General features: G+C 32.6%; 4 protein-coding genes and 1 pseudogene across 4 annotated transcripts; 4 read left to right on the top strand and 1 right to left on the bottom strand.

Annotated features, from left to right (window-relative positions):
- Positions 1 to 1,085: 1,085 nt before the first annotated feature.
- Positions 1,086 to 2,936, top strand: LOC111290316 (phenylacetaldehyde oxime monooxygenase CYP71AN24-like). Its single transcript, XM_089768826.1, has 2 exons — positions 1,086 to 2,094; positions 2,179 to 2,936. The coding sequence occupies exons 1-2, from the start codon at positions 1,186 to 1,188 to the stop codon at positions 2,794 to 2,796; spliced, it is 1,527 nt and encodes a 508-aa protein (XP_089624952.1). The 5' UTR covers positions 1,086 to 1,185; the 3' UTR covers positions 2,797 to 2,936.
- A 3,127-nt stretch (positions 2,937 to 6,063) lies between these two features.
- Positions 6,064 to 8,426, top strand: LOC111291422 (desmethylyatein synthase-like). The gene is made up of 2 exons (XM_089768473.1): positions 6,064 to 7,378; positions 7,490 to 8,426. The coding sequence occupies exons 1-2, from the start codon at positions 6,446 to 6,448 to the stop codon at positions 8,096 to 8,098; spliced, it is 1,542 nt and encodes a 513-aa protein (XP_089624599.1). The 5' UTR covers positions 6,064 to 6,445; the 3' UTR covers positions 8,099 to 8,426.
- A 2,452-nt stretch (positions 8,427 to 10,878) lies between these two features.
- Positions 10,879 to 15,109, top strand: QS (quinolinate synthase). The gene is made up of 7 exons (XM_022880629.2): positions 10,879 to 11,699; positions 11,802 to 12,086; positions 12,757 to 12,975; positions 13,081 to 13,260; positions 13,855 to 14,364; positions 14,442 to 14,603; positions 14,790 to 15,109. The coding sequence occupies exons 1-7, from the start codon at positions 10,950 to 10,952 to the stop codon at positions 14,862 to 14,864; spliced, it is 2,181 nt and encodes a 726-aa protein (XP_022736364.2). The 5' UTR covers positions 10,879 to 10,949; the 3' UTR covers positions 14,865 to 15,109.
- A 1,708-nt stretch (positions 15,110 to 16,817) lies between these two features.
- On the top strand, positions 16,818 to 17,523 carry LOC111291188 (manganese-dependent ADP-ribose/CDP-alcohol diphosphatase pseudogene; annotated as a pseudogene).
- A 553-nt stretch (positions 17,524 to 18,076) lies between these two features.
- On the bottom strand, positions 18,077 to 19,690 carry WR3 (nitrate transmembrane transporter). Its single transcript, XM_022881212.2, has 2 exons — positions 19,251 to 19,690; positions 18,077 to 18,604 (listed from the first exon to the last, which is right to left on the bottom strand). Exons 1-2 carry the CDS (start codon positions 19,378 to 19,380, stop codon positions 18,123 to 18,125), a joined length of 612 nt encoding a protein of 203 aa, XP_022736947.2. The 5' UTR covers positions 19,381 to 19,690; the 3' UTR covers positions 18,077 to 18,122.
- Between the last annotated feature and the right edge of the window lie 1,194 nt (positions 19,691 to 20,884).

Here is a 20,884-nt window from a genome sequence, read left to right as displayed (position 1 = left end):
TTTAAATAGATCCAAAAGATGTAATTAAATTATTTTTTAACTTGTCAATAATTAAAAGAAGTGTAAAATTAAAAAAATTTTATACTAATATAAGTTGATTTTATCACATTAATAACTAAATATAAATGTTTATTTCTTAAATTATTATGTTTGATGTATTATTAGTATATAAATTGTATATGCTAATAATAAAATATGAATTAATATTTCATACATTAATAGTATATCATTTTTATAACTATCAATAAATAATACAATGACACTTTATTAATGAAATAAAATTTAAAACTCTTAAATTCTTAAAAATAAATATTAATACATTTATTTAAGATTAATTAATTATAATTCATTCCTTTACAAATAAACAGAACTCTAAGATTAAAAAAGCAAAAATAAAATCGTTCCTTTACAATTTATCGAAATATAGTAAACAACAATTAAAAGACTAATACTATGAATAAACAGAAACTTAAGATTAAAAAGGCGAAAATTAAGAGTAGATAAAGTTATTCAACACCTAATATTCAAAATTAATATCCAAAAGTACAAATAAAAATAAAAATTTCGAAGTGGAGTTCAACAAAATCACCTTAAAATCATGAAATTTGACTAAGGCAAAAAGCCTACCTAATAAAAAGAATTAAAAAATCAAAAGAGAGAAGTGGTAAATACAGAGAGAGATGACAAAAAAGAGAAAAGTTTTAATTATAATTAATTAATCTTAAATAAATTTATTAATATTTATTTTTAAGAAATTAAAAATTTAAAATTTTATTCAGTAATGAGATATCATTATATTTTTCATTGACAGTGAATAGAAGTGATACACTATCAGTGTATGAAATATTAATCCATAAAATATATGATGTTATCTCATTAATTAAAATTTATTTTAAAAAATCAAATTTTTATATATTTATTTTAAAAGTTTATAAAAATTTATATTTGTGTATAAATGAAATGACATCTAATAATTTAGTGAAAATATATAAAACCTATATTATTTTATATAATTACGCTGAATTTGAGTTTTTAAAAATGTCAACCATGAATAGTTGAGTATACATGATGACAAATAGATTGAATCACGGAGTGGAAAATAAAGCTAACATGTAAGCATGCATGGTAGGCTGTAGGCTATATATTAAAGGGCCGAAGTAGTCAGTTTCATGATTAAATTTGCAAATGGAGATGAATGTAGCTAAACTTTACAATATTAATCCATTGTTTCTATCTCTTATTCTCCTTGTCTCCCTTCTGATTTGGCTTAAATTAGCAAAGAGGAAGAATCTAAATTTGCCTCCATCACCGCCAAAGTTGCCGATTATTGGCAACATTCATCAGCTGGGCAAACTTCCCCACCGATCTTTCCGAGAGCTTTCTAGGAAGTATGGCTCTCTCTTGCTTCTACAATTGGGGCATAATCCAACTCTAGTGGTGTCATCAGCCGAGATGGTTAGAGAAATCTTCAAAAATCATGATATTATTTTCTCAAACAGACCAAGGACCACAGCAGCAAATATCTTGCTTTATGGATGCAGTGATATTGGTTTTGCACCCTATGGTGAGTACTGGAGACAACTTAGGAGGATCAGCGTTCTCGAGTTTTTCGGCCATCGAAGAGTACACTCGTTTCAGTTTGTCAGAGACGCAGAGGTCGAAGTTCTTATCAACAAACTCAGCAACGCTTCTCTTAAAGGAGAGTCCATTAATCTGACAGAGATGCTAATGGTCATCACAAATAACATTGTTTCTAGATGCGTTCTCAGCCGGAAAGCTGAAGAAGAAGATGGAAGCAGCAAGTTTGGACGGTTATCAAGAAGAGTAATGATTCTCTTCACGAGTTTCTGTTTTGGTGATATGTTTCCTTACTTGAGGTGGCTTGATATGATTACCGGATTTATTCCAAGTTTAAAAGCAGTTTCGAGAGAATTAGATACGCTTTTTGATCAGATAATTGAGGAGCATAGAACTTTGAAAACTCAGGACGAGGTCACCAAAAACAAAGACTTTGTTTCTATTATCCTACAACTCCAAAAGGATAGCATGCTGGAAATGGACCTCACTCAAGACAACTTCAAAGCAGTCTTACTGGTCATTCAATTCTGTTACCCTCCTATCCTCCTTTTGTTTTCCTTTTGAACCTTTATCTGAATTCTTTTGTTTTGAAAATTCCAGGACATGTTTGTTGGAGGAACTGATACCACTTCAACAACAATAGAATGGTTGATGGCCGAACTCCTGAAGCATCCAAATGTGATGAAAAAGGTCCAAGAAGAGGTCAGAAATGTGGTGGGAAAGAAATCCAAGGTAGATATGGATGATATCACTAAAATGGAATACTTAAAATGCGTCGTCAAAGAAACATTAAGATTACATCCGGCTGCACCTCTCCTGGTTCCTCGAGAAACATCCGCAAGTGTTAAATTGGGAGGTTATGATATTCCATCCAATGTTACAGTCCTTTTCAATGTATGGGCAATTCAGAGAGATCCCAATTGGTGGGACAAACCAGAGGAGTTCATCCCAGAGAGGTTCGCGAATAGCCTCGTCGATTTCAAAGGTAAAGATTTCCAGTTCATCCCATTTGGTTTTGGAAGAAGGGGCTGTCCTGGGATGCCATTTGGAGTTGCTTCTATTGAGTATGTGGTAGCCAACCTTCTTTATTGGTTTGACTGGAAGTTGCTTGCCGGTGAAATTGCCGAGAACTTGGACATGACTGAACAATACGGTCTAACTGTCAACAAGAAAGTCCCTCTCCATGTTCTACCTGTATCTCATTTTCGATCTGTTTAGATCCTTGCTTTGTACGTTAATACTGTGATTTCAAGCTCCTGCATGATTTTCTTTGAGAGAATTCATTGTTGAATAAACTGTTGTTGTTGTCGGTGTCCTCAGCCTAGCAAGTGTGAAATTGTATGCTACCATGCAAAAATCTTTAATTTACTAATGTTTTTAATTTCAAAATGGGACGGCTTTTTCTTTCATGTGATACGTGCTCTTGGACATATGTTACGAAGGTTATTTTCCAAATGTCACTTCCCTAACGGCTAAAAAACAAAAAGAAAGCTAGGGTTTATTTCTCTAGACAATGCCAAGAAAGAATAGGACGATCAAATAAACATTTTCTTCATGAAAAAATTTTAAAAGCAAGGAAGTTTATCTCATCTTTAAAATAAATAAATTTTATTATATAAACTCTCTATCTTCAACATATCTCAAAACAATGACCATTTCTTTTTTTTTATTCATCACATCCCTAATCAATAATAATACAAGATTTAAAATCTCACATTATAAAAAATATTATTGCGCTTTTAGTTTGCAAGAGCATATAAATATTTAGCATTTTTAGGAGCATTTTCCATAACAACTCTTGCAACTTTATCATTGTATATGCTACAAATGTAATCAATTCAAGAAAATTCCCTCAATTGTTTGAAGAAGAGGTTTCATCATGTCCTCTAAAAGCATATCCTTGCAAAGTTAACCATCGAATACATCAATTGAAGTCTTGACTCAAAGGCGGTAAATTTTTTTTTCTTGAAACTTTGTGCATTCAAGACTTTGTCAATGTGTTGAGATTGATTCAATAAATCATGACATCATTTCACAGCATCAGTGAACATAGATTTTAACCACCATGAAATTTTAATTAAAGAAAAAAAAGAACTTAAACTACGTTAGTTTGTGATTTTTTTTACTTTTAAATAATTTTATTACAGTGGTATTTATTTATGATATAAAATAACAATTAAGTAAAATTAAGACAAAACATTTCTATAACCATCATATATTAGACAAGTTAACATGATATATTATCTAATTTTTTTAACAAATATATATGATGCACAAAGTTTAAATCAATAGCATATATAAAATAATTTAAGTTACAAACTTTTATAATGAAAAAATAAAATCAAACAATTATTTTCATTATATAAAACAATATGAATTTTTATTTTTACCTTCTATATATGCCAAAAAAAAAAATCAAGTAGTTTCCACATTTTATTCATACGTATGCATCAAAATTTCACAATTTTATCATAAATACTGATCATTTTCTCAAATTTAAAAATTAAAAAAAAAAATCTTAACACTTACTATTGATAGCCTCAGAACAAAATAAAAACGTAATGCTCTTGACAAGAATATGCGTTCTTTGAGGCCCAATATTTGATTGGTAAGAAAGATTCCAAAATGGATTAAAAGTTGGCCCATTAACTGAGCCTAAATTTTAACAGCGTCTTACCAAAGTTTATATTTTGAATATGTCCACTTTTTTAGTATCATGATAATAGAATAAGATTCATAAGAAAATACATTAAAATTATGAAGTTTATAGAGATTTTAATTCGGTTGATTTTAAATTAAATTATCTAAAATAAAATAAATGAATTATATTATTTATTAATGGAACCAAATTTATTAATTTTGAAAATTTTAATCAATCGAATTTAATTCGATTAATTTTTTAATTAATTAAATAATAAAATAAATTTATATTATATTATATTTTAAATTTTAAATATTTAAAATAAATTAAATAAAATTATGCAACAAAATATTTAAATATTAAAATATTAAAGTTTAAAAAGTTAACAACTTATAAAATAAAACTATACTCCATATATTTTGAGTTTTATATTTGAGTTTTATTATATTTTAATTAAAATTTTGATTAATTTAATTATAAATCAAATTATTTAAAAATTAACTTTTTTAATTATATTAAATAATCGTTTGAAACTAATTCTATCCACCGATTAAAGAGAAAAGAACAGAAAACGCTACGATAGACGGCTGAGAGAAGAAGGTTTTGATAAAAACAAAGGATATATTTTATATTTAAAATAATGATATGAATTTGATGTAATAATTTGTTATAATTTATATTTATTTAATATAATACAAATATACTATAAATATATAAATTATCAAATTTAAATCTATTGTTGAAATAATAAGAAGGATTTACGTAATAATTTCTTCCAAAATTCTATTTAATTTGATTGATTATGACCCATCAGTGCTAGGACCTTTTTTTTTTTTTTTTTTGAGTTCCAAAGGAAGGCAAAGCCCTATTTCAAAAGGGAAAGGGGGAACTTTGTTCTAAATCAAATCTTTATGTCTTTTTAATGATTTTGTTTTTTATTCTAGCAATATCGTCTTAAAAATATTTTTTTAATTTGATTTTTTTTGTTAGCATACAAGATTTAAGAGACAGCAAATCAAATTAGAATCATACTACATAAATAATATAAATTAAATCAAAGTCTGAACTTGATTTTCTATTATATCATATCTTTTGTACCTTAATTTTAATGAATTTAATTTTAGAACAACTCTAATCAAATAAAAATTTTTGTAAAAGTTTCAACCGGATCAAACAGATCTTAAGTCATAATCAATGATAAATAAAAAAAAAAAAAAACCAAAATTTATCCCAAGAAGAGAGGAGTTGCTGAATTTCTCAGAATTTCTCATAAAAGCATTTGCTTGACCAGCAAGCATTGCTATTGGTATGATCTTCTTTGAGATATTGATCAAGAAGTATCTTAACAATTAAGGCATAATTTCTTGATCTGAAAGAGATCTCCCAGATATATGTATTAATTCTTCTTGTATTAGATTGTAGTAAATCTTTTTCAAAGACCAATTGGGAGAAGAAGCGTAGATGTGCACCAAAGTGAAACTGTGTGGTCAATGACCATTTTTGAGTAATATGTTGAGAACCAGCCAAGTTCATGTCTCCATTATATGGTCTGTTGGACCTTCCACATGAAATAGAAACGCCAAATCTTTGCTCTTTGTTAATTCTTAGTTGCACAGTTTATGCTATTAATCAATGTTTTGTGTTTCATAATCTGAAACTAAACTTAACGGATTCAGATTTATTTAATAGATTGGACCATTGCGATTCTCCTAAATGCATAAGAGGAGATAAATTTGACAATTTTAAATACAATACATAATACAAAAGTGATATAATTTAAAATTTTAAAAATAATCGTATATAAATTTGATAAAAATCAAAATATATTTCATAATGTTTCAACATAAATTATGATAAAATAATTTTCATATTTTACACATGTATGATACAAAATAAACATACATAAATATACAAATTGATAGATCTAATGACATAAAGCTCTAAATTTTTATATCCTTGAAAACAAAGATCCAGAATTATCGTTCCCAAATTCTTTTTTAAACTCAAAGTTCAAGATCCATGTGACAGTATTTCTATTTTTTTTATTCTGTTTAAGGCTTGATAGTGGAAGGCCATGCGGAAATAGTGGACCATCTTTTTGCCCTTTTGTTACTAATTTATTATTATCATCTTCAATTCTTCATTAATTCTTAGAAATGTTAAATCTGCTTTGTTTTAGCTTTAGTTCATGTTCATGCCAGTTGTAGAACTGAAGAGAAAAAGATCATGAGTCCAGAAATGTTGTTGCAACAATTGTGGCAAGAGTTTAATGTAACTGCTTTGTTCAATCCTGTCATCTTCTTTCCTCTTGTATTCTACATTGTGTATTTGTTAAAGCTTTCAAGAAGTAGGAAGCTCAATTTCCCACCATCACCACCCAAGTTGCCAATCATTGGCAACATTCACCAAGTGGGGAAACTGCCCTACCGATCCTTCCGAACCCTGTCTGAGAAATATGGCCCCCTAATGCTCTTGCATTTGGGACAAAGTCCAACACTTGTCGTTTCATCTGCTGAAATAGCAAGAGAGATCTTGATGTCACACGATGCTTTCATAGAAAGACCTCAAATACGGGTTGTCAATACTCTCTTCTCTGGATGCACTGACATAGCATTTTGTCCTTATGGTGACTACTGGAGACAGGCAAAGAAAATTTGTGTTCTAGAACTGTTAACCCAAAGAAGGGTTCGGACGTTTCAGCTTGTGAGGGAACAAGAAGTTTCAAGACTGATTGAGAGTATACGCCAGTTGTGTCATAGTGGATCTGCAATTGATTTTTGTGAAATGTTTGAAAACATTGCAAACAACATCATCAGCAGATCTGTCCTTGGTCGCGTATATGAAAGAGAAGATGGAAATAAGGGTTTTGGAGAACTATCAAGGAAGGCAATGGACCTTATAGGAGCCTTTTGCTTTAAAGATTTCTTTCCCTATTTGGGATGGATGGATGTTCTTACTGGTTTGACTTCAAAACTGGAAGAAGTTTCCAGTGAATTGCATACTTTTCTTGATCAAGTGATAGAGGATCACCTGGTTATGATGAATGATGATGATGATAAATCAGACAGCAAAGACTTTGCTGATATTCTTCTTCATCTTCAGATGAATGGCATGCTTGACATCGGTCTTACTCAAGAAAACCTCAAGGCAATCTTACTGGTACTGCTCTCTCCCCCTCCCTCTTTGTCTCTCACATACACACACAAATTGCCATGTGCATAAAAAGTCACACATTAAGGGACTAAAACATTATTCTCATCCTGATTACAGGACATGTTTATTGGAGGAACCGATAATATAGCAGCGACAATGGAATGGGCAATGGCAGAGCTTGTGAAAAATCCCAGTATAATGAAGAAAGCCCAAGAAGAAGTAAGAAGAGTGGTGGGAAAAAAATCAAATTTCACAGAGACTGATGTCAATGAAATGAACTACTTAAAATGTGTTATCAAAGAGAGTCTGAGACTACATGCTCCTGTTATGGTCAGTCGACAAAATTCAACAGCTACTAAGTTGGAAGGTTATGATATTCCTCCCAAAACAATAGTGTTGGTCAATACATGGGCTATTCAAAGGGATCCCAAGTTATGGGACAAGGCTGAAGAATTTATCCCGGAGAGGTTTTTGAACAGTTCAGTTGATTTTAAGGGCCAACACAATCAGTTCACTCCATTTGGTGCTGGAAAAAGAGGTTGCCCTGGAATTTCATTTGCTGTTGCAGGAGCTGAATATGTCTTGGCCAACCTCTTGTACTGGTTTAATTGGAAGTTGCCTGATTCCGGACGCTGTGAAGATTTAGACATGGACGATTACTATGCTCTCGTAATTCGCAAGAAAGTACCCCTTCATCTTGTACCAATGCTGCATTCTTTTGCATAGACCTGTAATCCATTGTTTGCTAAAGATCTTTGGGGTGGATGATGTGATTTGGTATTTATATTGCTGAAACTCATGAAAAACTTGTTTCCATTTATTGGATTATGTCTTTTCTCTTTAATGCTATGGCCTGTGAGCTTTTTTCTCGGAAGACAATCCACATTTGAAACATATTGCCCTTTTATTCAAAAATTCAGGGGAACCATTAATCAAAGCAACCTTGTTGCATAAGACTCCAGCAATTCCTGACAATCCCATAAGATCAGACAATAGAAATATAGAATGACCACCATGAAAGAGATTTCAATAACTTTAGGCCCACATGACTCGTTTGTGATACATCAGTTATGCATCTGTATGATTCTGCCGGAAATTGTTTTCTGATCACAAAAGAGTCAAGACCCTGGGTGCCCTTGAACAATTTTCCACATTTGAAAGGTCTAACAAAGCAGAAACAGAACCAAGAACTTTGGCCTAATAGTCACTAGCTTGTCACCCCTGGTTTCAAATCTAGGGTGTGGCCAAATTTCAGGCACCTTCGAGTCTCGATAGCTAGCCTTTAAGACTAACAAGTAGAAGATACGTCAGCTTCACCTCCAATCACATGGTGGGCACTCAGAGATTAATCTATTCAAAGAAAAACAGAGAGGTAATCGCTATTGCTACAGGGACACTGGCCCTAGCAAGTCAATCATTGCAAAAGTTCCCTTTTTTTTTCAACAAATCACACAATGGATCTGTTATATATAATTATTGCACCAACTATAAACATCACAGAACACCCAAAATTATAGCAAAGTTGCCATATTATTTTGATTAAATTTAAGATTTATTAAAAAAGTTGTTATTTTCCTAATCTCTCTTCACTTATTCCATCCAATGTGCTTCGTATTGTAATTAATTTTCAGCAATTAATCATCCCCCTGTGGAGAATTTGAGTCAAACTTTTTGATTGTCAGACTCATTTTCTATATAAAGTGAGCACCAAGAAAGAAAAAAAGCATGGAAAAAAGCAAGTCCTAAAGCATAGTCATCAATGGGGTGCGAACTTTCAATGGGAAAATTATTCATATTGACCAAGGAACTTGGGAGGAAGGAACAGAATGGAAATCAAGGTCGAACATCTCTTCTCTCTGTTCGGATGAAGACAAAAGTTTAGGAAGTCACGAGGCAGTTAACAACCCCACAACTTGCAATTGTGGACTTGACAGGAGATCAGATACTGTCCCTGCCGTCTTCCAAATGAACTTTTCTCCTTCTTTGGAACCAAAATAGGTTGAAATACACGAACCCTTAGCTGCTTCGTCAACTGTCATTGTCCCGTGCGCCACGTCCCGCTTTGAAAAAAAAGAAAAAGTTATGGCACCTTTGAATTGGAAAAGGAAACGACAGAAATTTCACAGGGAGACATCCATATTTCGTTTCTTTGTAATTTTTTTTTTTTGGGATAATGAAAGTAAGAGATACGTTTGAAAATGGATGGCATAATCTAATTACTTATTATTTCCAAATTAAGGAGGTTAGTTTTAGTGGTGAGAGTTAACCCCCCAACTTCTCAATAAAGTTGTTTTCCACAAATCAAGTACTACTAAAATTTAGGGATTCCTATATTATTAAAATTAATATTTAAAAAAAATAATTTTGAAAAAATATATGTACATAATATTTTTTTCAATTAGATAATTAGTAAAATAACGAATTTAAAGATAAATTTAAGTTTTGAAAAAGATGTTACTAAAATTATCCCATTTATTAAGGGTGTTTTTTATAACAAAATATTTTAAAAGAAGAAAAAGATATGTGATTAAAATGTGGTAATTTAAAAAAAAAGTGAGTAGTTTTTTTTTTTAAATATTTTTGTCAAAAATTAGAAATTGTCCATTGACTATGTGAATTTTTTCATAAAAAAAGTACCCTAAAAAGTTAAATTTAAGATTTAAATCAATTTATTCATTACTCATCTTTAAAAATGATATTTGATAAATTTGTATTTTTTGTAATATTACATTAAATTTATATTTTAAATTTAAATATTTACAATATTTTTTTTAATCTCACATTACCTTTTAAATATTTTTTATTTTATTTATTTTGAACATACTCTTAATAAAATATGCCATAATCTTTGTTGATAAAGTGTAAACTCTCCTTTGAAATTATCTATTTATACAAGTAAAACTTCCAATGAAAACTCCTATAACAAGAAAATTTGTTATAGAAAAAATTAAATATTTATTCTTTTATTAAGGAAAGGGAATGTCAAGAGATCAACACGTTTGGGGGCATGTGAAGTCCTTTCCAAGAAAAAGAAAAATTAAAAAAAAAAAAAAAGAATGGAATTTGGAACTCCAAAGGGCTGCAAAAGTTTTTATTTTTAAACCATGGAAGTAGGCACAAATACGATTGATAATTGATGAAATTGAATTAAATTTGATTTAATTTTTTTAAATAATATATAAAATTTTAAAATAGGATTGATAATTGTTGGAATTTATTTTATTTTTTTTAGGATTTGATTTGATTTAATTTGAATGTGATTTTATTTTTAAAATTTTAATTTTAATTTTTATATTACTTTAATATAATTTTTAATAAATTTAGATATAAAATTTTTATTTTTTTATTTTTTTCTCACCCTAGGGCTAGGCACGAAGCATTGGAGTGATGGGTTGCGGTCAATTCGCGCCTACATGCCGCTTGCTCTTAGGTTGGTTGGTAGTGTCCGTTTGCGCTGCTTCTCTCCTCAAATTTTATTTAACAAACGGCTCTTCTTTCTCTGCTCTGCGGATCCATCCATTACGACTGTTTTCTCTCTCAGTTTAACCCGCAGTTCAAGGTCTTCTCTTTCTCTCTCATGAATTCCTCTGCTTCCATCGCCATGAAACCTTCTTGTTCTTCTACTTGTTCTTCTTTGTTTTGTATCTCTCGAACCCAAAGATCACTCTTTTTTAACATTCACAAAACACCCAGAACCCATTCCAAATCTTTCTTTAAATCTCTCAAATGTATCCAATCTCCACCTCCTGGGTCTCTTCCTTCAAAGCCCACTTCTTTGTCCTGCTCTGCTGTCACCCTATCTCCCTCACAGACCGCTCATCTGCCTCCACGTAAACTATCCGCCCTTGTCTCCGAATTCCAATCCCTTTTACAGCCTCTCGACCGTGTCAAGCGTCTTCTTCACTATGCTTCTCTCCTACCTCCTCTCCCGGCTTCCTCTCGGACTGACTCGAACCGGGTCATGGGCTGCACGGCCCGAGTTTGGCTCGATGCCCAGATGGACTCTGAAGGGAAGATGAGATTTTGGGCCGCCAGCGATTCCGAGATCACGAAAGGGTTTTGCGCATGTTTAGTTTCGGTTCTTGATGGGGCAGCGCCAGAGGAAGTGCTGGGATTGAAAACAGAGGATTTGGCGGCGCTTAACGTGGGGTTGCCTGGTGGGGAACGGTCTCGTGTGAACACATGGTACAATGTTTTGGTTAGTATGCAGAAGCGAACCAGGGCCTTGGTTGCTCAAAAGGAAGGGAAGGCCCCGTTTGAGCCGTTTCCGTCGTTGGTTATCACGGCCGAGGGTTTTCAGCCAAAAGGAAGCTACGCCGAGGCTCAGGTTAGTTTTTACTGATTTTAGTACCCTTTTGTCTTCTTTTTCATGATATTTATTTTCCTGGTGGTATTAAGATCCTAAGTTTCAATTCTAGTTGAATTGCAGGCAAGATATTTGTTCCCTGATGAGTTAAAGGTCAAAGAACTTGTTAATGTGTTGAAAGAGAAGAAAATTGGTGTAGTTGCTCATTTTTACATGGATCCTCAAGTGCAAGGCATCTTAACTGCTGCCCAGAAGGAGTGGCCTCACATTCATATATCCGACTCTTTGGTCATGGCAGATGCAGCTGTCAAGATGGCAAAAGCTGGATGTAAATTCATAACTGTTTTGGGTGTGGATTTTATGTCAGAAAATGTTCGTGCTATTCTTGATCAAGCTGGCTTTGGAGAGGTATATTATTTTCTTTACTTTTGTTTTCCCAATTAAATGCAAAGCAGTACCTATATAGCTAATTGAGGATCAATAACTTATAATAATAGAAGAGCCTGAATAAAACACTAGGACGGTCATATGTTAGGGAAGTTATTTTTAAAAGTTTACTAATGACTAATGAGAAACCATCAATAGTTTTATAGACTCTACATTTGGGAGTAGACATGGCAATTTGTGCATTCATGTTGTGTCTGTTTGAGTCTGTTTTCAAACGCGTGTAAAACAAGAAAATGACCGTTCACAATTCGTGTCAACACATCAAACATGAAATATATTTTTTTGGTGTTTGCCAAACCCACATACAATTTTTGTCAAAAATTTAAACCATGTTGCTTTTATGTCTTTTTAGTTATTATTTTCGTATCGTGTCATGTTTAAAATTTTCAGGTCTATCTAAGAGTATTCTCTTGTTTTTGGACATACAATATAGTAAAATATAAGACTGTATTATCTAAAATTTAATGGTATGCACAATAATGCAAGAAAAGAAATTGTTAAGTTATTGTACTGTTGTTTTTCTTTGGCACATGGCTTGCTTTATCCAGTATTGAGCTGAATGTATTCTGGTGTCAGCTTCAAAGCACTAATGACATTCATGGATTTGCTTCTTTGTATAATTCAATTGCAGGTTGCAGTGTACAGGATGTCAAATGAACGCATTGGTTGTTCTTTGGCTGATGCTGCTGCTACTCCTGATTATATGAACTATCTTGAGTCAGCTTGTAACTCACTTCCTTCCTTGCACGTTATTTACATTAATACTTCGCTAGAAACAAAAGCTTATTCGCATGAGCTTGTACCAACAATCACTTGTACTTCTTCAAACGTTGTGCAAACTATTCTGCAGGTCGGTGGTATTGAAAGCATCATTCCCTTTCTGCTCCTTTATCATAAGGTACTTTGGTTTTTGTTTTAAGGTATCTGATCTTAATTACTTCTCTTGTTTCCACAGGCTTGTGCTCAAATTCCAGACTTAAACATATGGTATGGGCCTGATTCCTACATGGGTGCAAATATTAAAGAGTTGTTCCAGCAGATGACTTTGATGTCTGATGAGGAAATTGCTGAAATACACCCAGAACATAATAGAGACTCAATTCAATCACTGCTAACTCGCCTGCACTATTACGAGGTATATCATTTTTCTAAGTCTCTTGGGAGCTAGGTTGAAATAGAGTTTTATTGTTTATTGAAATATGTTAAGTCGATAATAAACAGAGGAATTACCTGAACAGTGAATGAAGCATTTGAATACATTATTCCTATGAATTTATTTACGAGCTGAAAATATGAGTTGAAATGGTTTATCTTATGAACTTCATGAAATCAAACAATCTTTATTTTTTCCCCATTGCCATTAAACCTGAACTTCATGGAAGATCTATCTCTCTGCCTTTCATATACTGTTCCTTTCTTCAATTATATCAAGTCCTGGAATTTCATTATAAAATATGCAAAATGGAAGAACTATGATTGTGATAGACATTTTGGTGAAATGAACTCAGAGGGGGAGTGAGCCTTGTGCATTTATCCTGAGCATTGGCCACAAAAAAAATATCTTCTGTTTGTTGTTTTGGTTGAATCTGTTTCTCTGATATTTCTACATATATTTAACACTTCTGCAGAGATCTTTGTATGTCTTCCCTTTATTTTATCTTGCATTTACAGATTTAGTGGTACAATTACTTCAATTTTTATAGCTGATACTGTGACATTTTCCTATCAGGATGGAACATGTATTGTTCATCACCTTTTTGGACATGAAGTTGTACAGAAGATAAATGAAATGTACTGTGATGCCTTTCTAACGGCACATTTTGAGGTTCCTGGAGAAATGTTCTCTTTAGCAATGGAAGCCAAGAGAAGAGGAATGGGTGTTGTAGGCTCCACTCAAAACATATTGGATTTCATAATACAAAGGGTTCAAGAGGCATTAGATAGAAATGTTGATGACCACCTCCAGTTTGTCTTGGGTACAGAAACAGGAATGGTGACTTCAATAGTTGCAGCAGTTCGCAGTTTGTTAGATTCTTTGAAGTCAACTTCTAGCGCAAAAATCAATGTTGAAATTGTCTTTCCGGTCTCATCAGACGCAATGACAAAAACATCTACAAGCTCTTCCCCTGTCCTTCAATCGGTTAAAATGGGGGATGTTATACTCCCTGTTGTGCCTGGAGTTGCAAGTGGGGAGGGATGTTCTATTCATGGTGGCTGTGCATCTTGTCCATACATGAAGGTTAGCATGGTACATGTACATCTCATTCTCTGATTATCATCTTAACTTCTCATATTTGGTTAACTCTCACCTGCCAGATGAATTCTCTTACCTCACTCTTAAAAATTTGCCACCACTTGCCTGATGAAAGAAGTAACCTTAAAGCATTTGAAGCTGAACGGTTCAAGTTGCAAACCCCTCAAGGAAAGTCTATTGCAGATGTTGGATGTGAGCCTATATTGCATATGAGACACTTTCAGGTGAGCATTCGCTGCACCCCCACCTCCCCCAATTTTTTTTTAAATGAAGAAGTTTATCCAAGAAGTGGGAATAACCTGCTCAAGAAAGAACTCTATCGAAAAACAGAACCTTAATATGTTGGGGTTTTTTCATCTTTATTTTTCTAGGTTTCAGTGATTAAGCTAATTCAGATTCTTATTTTCCAGGCAAAGAAAGAATTGCCAGAGAAACTTATCTACCAGGTTCTTGGTCCACATGGTAAAGGAAAGCCGGTGTCTTAAGCTGAGCTGGTCCTGGAATGCTAGCTGTTTTTGATCGAATGTAATTTCCTCCAAGCAGAGTTGGTTTGGATTGAGATACTGCTCCCCCAGCGGTTCACAGCTGAATTTTCTTGTACAATTTCAGTGACTCAGATTCTTCACATTCCTTCTCTCTCTCAAGTTGCTTAAAAATGTACTTTTGAGTGCGGGTCAGTGCTAGTTTTATTATATAGGAAATCAAATGGATTCAATCCTGATTTATTTTATAGATATTTGTATAGCTATTAGTTCTACAGGGGAAGAGGAAATCATCTTCGAGACTTCAATTCCTAATAATCTCATACACCATGACAATCCTATACAACATAACTCTAAAGTTTGGTTGTCCTACTCATTTAAGTTGTTGGAAACGAAAATTCACTCCATTTTGATCTGAAAAACTAAAAATAAATCATTTCTGAACTTCGATGTGGCCTCAAACTACAATGTCACCAAAATTTCAATTTGGTCATTTGAATGATCGAATTTTCAATTTCGATCAAATCCATTTGTTGATCAAATGCCATGAATACCAGATAAAAATTTATTTTTATTTTTGGGGTATGAAATAAAAATTTAATACAGCAAATTGGCCTCTTTTATAAAACACATACCAAATCTTGGTCCTAGGTTTATGGGATTCCAAGCTATAATTATGGGACTTCAGAGTCCTAACTTCTACAAAGCCTACTGTTTTTATTTATTCGTATTCTGACAGCAACAAACTGCGTCTTGTAACTTTCCAGACCTATATTTCTTTATTTATTCCATAGCGGAATAAGTAGTTAACATCCGCAAGAAAAAACCTTCTCCAATCAAACTCCATCTCCTTTCCATTTCATTGACAATCTGCAACAACAACAACACACATCTGTTGGAGTTGCAGGTTTCGTTTCTCTACACAATTGAAAAAAAAAAGAAAGGGCACATCCTTCTTTACCCCTAACATTCCCTTTCATTCCTTTTGTTGCATTATATTTGTTTGATTTTCTCTGCTGAAAAGACAAACCACACCATATCTTTGTTGAAGAATGGATTTCCCGTCGTTTATATGCTTTTAGTTTATTGCTTAATTTCTCTTTTCTCACTCTCATGAAACCAATATTTTCATGTTAAGAAGCCATTGTTTTTTCTTTGTTTAATAAATCCAGCACTAAGCTTATGATTCAAAAAAGTAACTAGCTTTGTTACTTGATTTGTTACGTTGACAGAGCATTGGATTCTTAAATTTGATCAAACTTCAATTATTAATTGTCAATTCTGTTGATAGAATTTGGATTTTAGATTCGATCAAAGTACAATCATTAACTATCACTAGGGTATTGGATTCATCGATTCGATGACAGTCTTGAGTAGAAAAAAAAAAAAAAGAACTTATTCATTTGCATTGCTTTAGACATTAACTAACGGGCTGATGACTGTGGATTGGGTGACGATTCTCTGCTGCTTCACTTGGTAGCTATTATCAATGCACAATTCTTTTCTTTTTAGTTTTCTAAAGAAACATTTCATTACTCATTTATCTCTCAATTCAGCCTTGCAAATGTTAATTATTGATTAGGTAATTTAATAGGAATAAGGAGTGAATTCCACATGGGGTCAGCAAATGGGCAAGACAGGCACCCTCTATTTTCCTTTGGAGTTATTTTTGATGTCCTGTACGCTGATATCCCTGATGGCCACTCGACATAGTATTCTTGTCTTGCAAAGGGGCAGTCAAGAGCTGGAACAACCACAAGAATCTTAATTTTGCGATTAACTTTGGAGATATTGTTGATGGGCATTGTCTCTACGAGATTCATATTTAATTTGAGATATTATTTATTTTAATTTAAAAATTTTATAATTTTATCTCATAAAAAATATTTTATAAATTTAAATTTACATTTTTATTCGTATATTATAACAGATTTTTTAAATTTTTCTAAAGATTGGATGACACAGTCAAATATCAATCTCTATCACATGATTGGAAATCATTGTCTTTACAATCTCCCATGAGAGAAGTTACTTCCTTTATTGAAGATACCAAATCTTGACGGTGGTCACGCTCACGCCTATGGATGGCTTTGATATCAGTACAATCAGGTGGCCTGATAACCATCAAAATACATTGGAGGCCTTGAACTTCCTGAGAAAAAAAAAAAAAAGAAAGAAAACCCAAATTCAGATAAAAACAGTCCAGAGGGACTGAAAGGCCTTGACAGAAGGTTCCTTATGCTCAATGGAGCTGTTGGTAAAGAACAAATGGAAAGGCTAGATGGTGTACTTCAGGATGCAATAAATTTGAAACAGAAATATGCTGTGATCTGCCTTTAGATCCAGAAAGCGCTTCTATGGAATTACGACCAAGTAATGGATGTGATTCATCGGTACAATTGTGTGAAGGTTTGCACGGCTGGACATGATCATGAAGGAGGACATTCAATTGATTCTCACGAAGTTCACGACAAAGTGCTCAAAGCTACCTTAGGAGCGTCCTCCTGGTGGATGCATTCGGGTGTATAGATGTTCATGACAACATGTTATCGCTTGTTCTCATTGATACGACTTAAAAAGCTTAACTTGCACAATTAATTTGAATTCAAATTCAATCTATTTGATTAGATTAAAAAATCAACAATTCAAATCAATTTACTTTAAATTAATCAAATTTTAAATTAATTCAAATTAACTCAAAATAAAAAAAGTTCAAATTTAAATTAATCGTAAAAAAAGTTATATTGTCTCACCTGTGTACAAAAAGATCTTAATGTGAGATTCATCCGACACTAAAACCAAATTTGGCTTTTAGCAACTAGAAGAAAGTAAAATATATAGTAAAGTACTTGGTTCAATAGTAATTATAAGTGTATATATCCCCTACTTAAAAAATTGAACTCAAATCCACATTTACCTAAAAAGAAGGAAAAAAAAAGAACTAATGTCACTATTAACAAAACGGATTTTCCCACTTTCACAACGAGGAGATGATTTGAGTCTCAACTCTTTAGTACTATTAAAACCATGTATATATATATTCCCCAAAATATTCTTTATTTGCCCATTCCTCTACAACACAACCCTTTCCATCTGGACCCTTCAAATCAAATCATGCCCTCATTACATCAAAGCTTAATAACATGAAACATGCAAATTAATCCCACTAGTATTATGATTTGATGGTTTAATTTTGTGTTTTGTGGGGGGGGGGGGGGGGGTGGTTTCTATTTCATTCATTTCCTTTGCATTTTCTCATCACTACTGTTGAGACTTCCTTGCCCTTTTCTTCTCAGCAATGAAGAACCCCATCAAGGAGACGACAGAGAAAACACTGAAGCAAACGGATGCAATATCGAGCGAGACATGGCGTCCAGTGATTGCCTGGATGTCGAAGAGGTTGGTGCTTTTCTTGGCGTCAGTGTTTTGACCATAAGCTACTTCATTACCATTAGCGTCCAAGGCGTAGGCGCGTACGAAGTATGTGGCAGTAGGCACTACACGTTCGATGGTCCATTCCAAGGTTTGGTTACCGTTACTGTAGGGCCTTTTCACGATATTGAACTGGCAAGTCTTGTCCTTGGAGAGATTGTCATCGGTTTTCCTCCAAGCGCGGTCGACCTGGCTAATTGGAGCATAGCACAACCGGACCTTGATTGTCTTGTAGGCAGAGTCAGTCCCAGCTGGGAAACTCTGGTTCAGCCCCCAGGTCACTGTGATTTTATCTTCACCAGCTTTCAAAACTGCACAATTTAATCAATAACCCCATAAATTTTAATCAACAATCACAAGAACCCACAAAAATAAAAGGCTGATTTTCCCATTTTCAGCCAGAAAAAAGATGCAATGTTTTGTTTACAAGTCAGTATCATGGCGCAGACAAGGTTGAAATGTCAGACAAAGCTAAGTGGAAAAAAGCTGAAAGTGGACAAAATATCATTTTTCCTAAAGTTGGGCCAACTCTCCATATCAGATTCTCAATTAATATGGTCCATACTCCATAGATGGACTCTTCTCCTTCATCAACAATTATCTAAGAATCGAATTATAGTTTGGATGTTTCTGTAACAAAAATCTGCTATTACTACAATTTACTAAAACGGTTTTCCCCTTTTTCTATTCTATTGCCTTGGTGATTATAAAATGGTAAATCAAACAAGTTTCTATAGTAGTATTTGTCTTCACAATCTTAAAGTAAAACCCATAACTTTTAAAACTTAATATATGCAAAGAGTCAAAAATTTTTCCAGGAATCATCCCTTAAAAGAAAAAATCTCAATATTAGTATCTGATTAAGTGCAAGAAGGTTTCATGTACTCATAAGAATATAATCAGAGCTTCTTGAGAGAAACCAAATCAAATTTCGAGAGAGGAGATTAGATTACTTACGTGCTTGTCTATGAGAGGCAGTGACTACAAGGGTTCTTTGCAGGGAAGAGAAAGAGATCATCCCACAGCAAGTCTCCAAAAAGCAATAAAAAAGAAGAATTGAAGCCAAAACAACACCTCGAGCTGCCATCGATACTCCTGCTTCTTGAATAAACAATCAGACCAAATTAATCCCAACAACTTGAGAGGCTATGAAATTCCTTGATGATGATGAACCAAGTTGAAATTTAGAGCACTTATATAGAAGCACACCCTGAATAATAAAATACTTAGTGGGAATTTGATTTGCAGAAAAAGTCAAAGGGCCCAAAGCATCTGCTTTGGCACCTTCTTAAGCATTTGAAAAGAAAACAATGCCCCTTTAACATGATAAAGGGGCGGGTTTACAAGGGGATTGGCTTTGTAAGAAAGACAGGCTGGTTGGACTTTTGGGGTGATGTGTCTGGTGTTGAATTTATTCATTGACTTTGCTTTATGTTCTTGGCCTGTAAGCCGAATTGAAACCATAATTTTGGGCAATTTACATGCAACTGCTCCAGGTTTTTCCCTTAATTACAGCCAAGTCCAATAAGTTATGAATTGTACAACCCGCTCCAATAAGCGTATCGTTATTAACAGCAAATGTGCAATTACCAGCATACACCCATTTGGCTGGTATATAATACTAGTTTTTATTTTGAAAACTAAGGCATTAAGTATATTATCTTTTTACAAATTACCAATGCTATGTTGACTTGGCGGTTGCGATCCTAATTGGAACAAAGCATTTTTACTATGGTTTTTTTTTTCTTTTTTTTCACTTAAAATGCTACCAAAATATAAATTCAGTGACAGTAATTATAGTATTTTTAAACACGATATAATAATATTATATAAAAAATAATATTTGAGTTTTACAAAAAGAGTATTTCATATTTAATTATATCAATAGGAATTTTAATATGATAATCTTTGTATCTTAAATATATTTGAAAAAATATGTATTACTCATTTAATTGAATTATGTCAAACCAGTTCATGTTTAATATATTTAACATGATTTCCATACATATTTAAATTTAATATAAGGATATCAAATTTATTTTTAATTTTCAGTGTGATACCTAATTGCTTATTTAATATAAATATATAAAAAATATTTTAAATAATTAATTATGATATCCATTTAACATGCATTTGCTTTTATATTAGTAACATAACTACAATATAATGTTAGTGTGATTCTATCTCATATTTAGTACTTCATTGACCATTGCCTTAGATTTTTTAGTATTACAAAAAAAAAAAAAAAAGAGTTATCTACAAATTTATGATTTGATTTTTTTTAATAACTTAATTATTATAGATAAGGTATGAAACATTTATATATAATAAAATTTAAGATTTTACTTGTACATAGATTAGTTGACCGGTTGTGTTGGTATATTTGTTTTATAAATTATAATTATTAATTTCAAATTTGAATAATGAAGTTATGATTTTATTTTTGTTTGTGTTAAAATTATATTATTAATAAAAAATAATTCTTGATATACCATGATGGTTAATCTTGTTAAATTGTTTCGTGTGGTCTAAAATTTTAATTGGATTAACTTTTAAACTTATTAATCATATTATGTCACATGTATTCATAT

This window comes from Durio zibethinus, chromosome 11, assembly GCF_047325235.1.
Source record: "Durio zibethinus cultivar Kanyao isolate XHJ-2024 chromosome 11, ASM4732523v1, whole genome shotgun sequence".
Taxonomy (NCBI): domain Eukaryota; kingdom Viridiplantae; phylum Streptophyta; class Magnoliopsida; order Malvales; family Malvaceae; genus Durio; species Durio zibethinus.
Note: the sequence above shows the minus strand (reverse complement) of the source record. Positions and strands in the feature narration are given on the sequence as shown.

Excerpts from the sequence above, each read along its gene's own strand:
- WR3 (XM_022881212.2), bottom strand. The coding sequence starts at position 19,380 with ATGGCAGCTCGAGGTGTTGTTTTGGCTTCAATTCTTCTTTTTTATTGC. Across the intron at positions 18,605-19,250 it reads TGCCTCTCATAGACAAGCAC|TTTTGAAAGCTGGTGAAGAT; the intron begins GTAAGTAATCTA and ends TAAATTGTGCAG.
- QS (XM_022880629.2), top strand. The coding sequence starts at position 10,950 with ATGAATTCCTCTGCTTCCATCGCCATGAAACCTTCTTGTTCTTCTACT. Across the intron at positions 12,976-13,080 it reads TTGTGCAAACTATTCTGCAG|GCTTGTGCTCAAATTCCAGA; the intron begins GTCGGTGGTATT and ends TTGTTTCCACAG. Across the intron at positions 14,604-14,789 it reads TGCATATGAGACACTTTCAG|GCAAAGAAAGAATTGCCAGA; the intron begins GTGAGCATTCGC and ends CTTATTTTCCAG.
- LOC111290316 (XM_089768826.1), top strand. The coding sequence starts at position 1,186 with ATGGAGATGAATGTAGCTAAACTTTACAATATTAATCCATTGTTTCTA. Across the intron at positions 2,095-2,178 it reads ACTTCAAAGCAGTCTTACTG|GACATGTTTGTTGGAGGAAC; the intron begins GTCATTCAATTC and ends TGAAAATTCCAG.
- LOC111291422 (XM_089768473.1), top strand. The coding sequence starts at position 6,446 with ATGAGTCCAGAAATGTTGTTGCAACAATTGTGGCAAGAGTTTAATGTA. Across the intron at positions 7,379-7,489 it reads ACCTCAAGGCAATCTTACTG|GACATGTTTATTGGAGGAAC; the intron begins GTACTGCTCTCT and ends TCCTGATTACAG.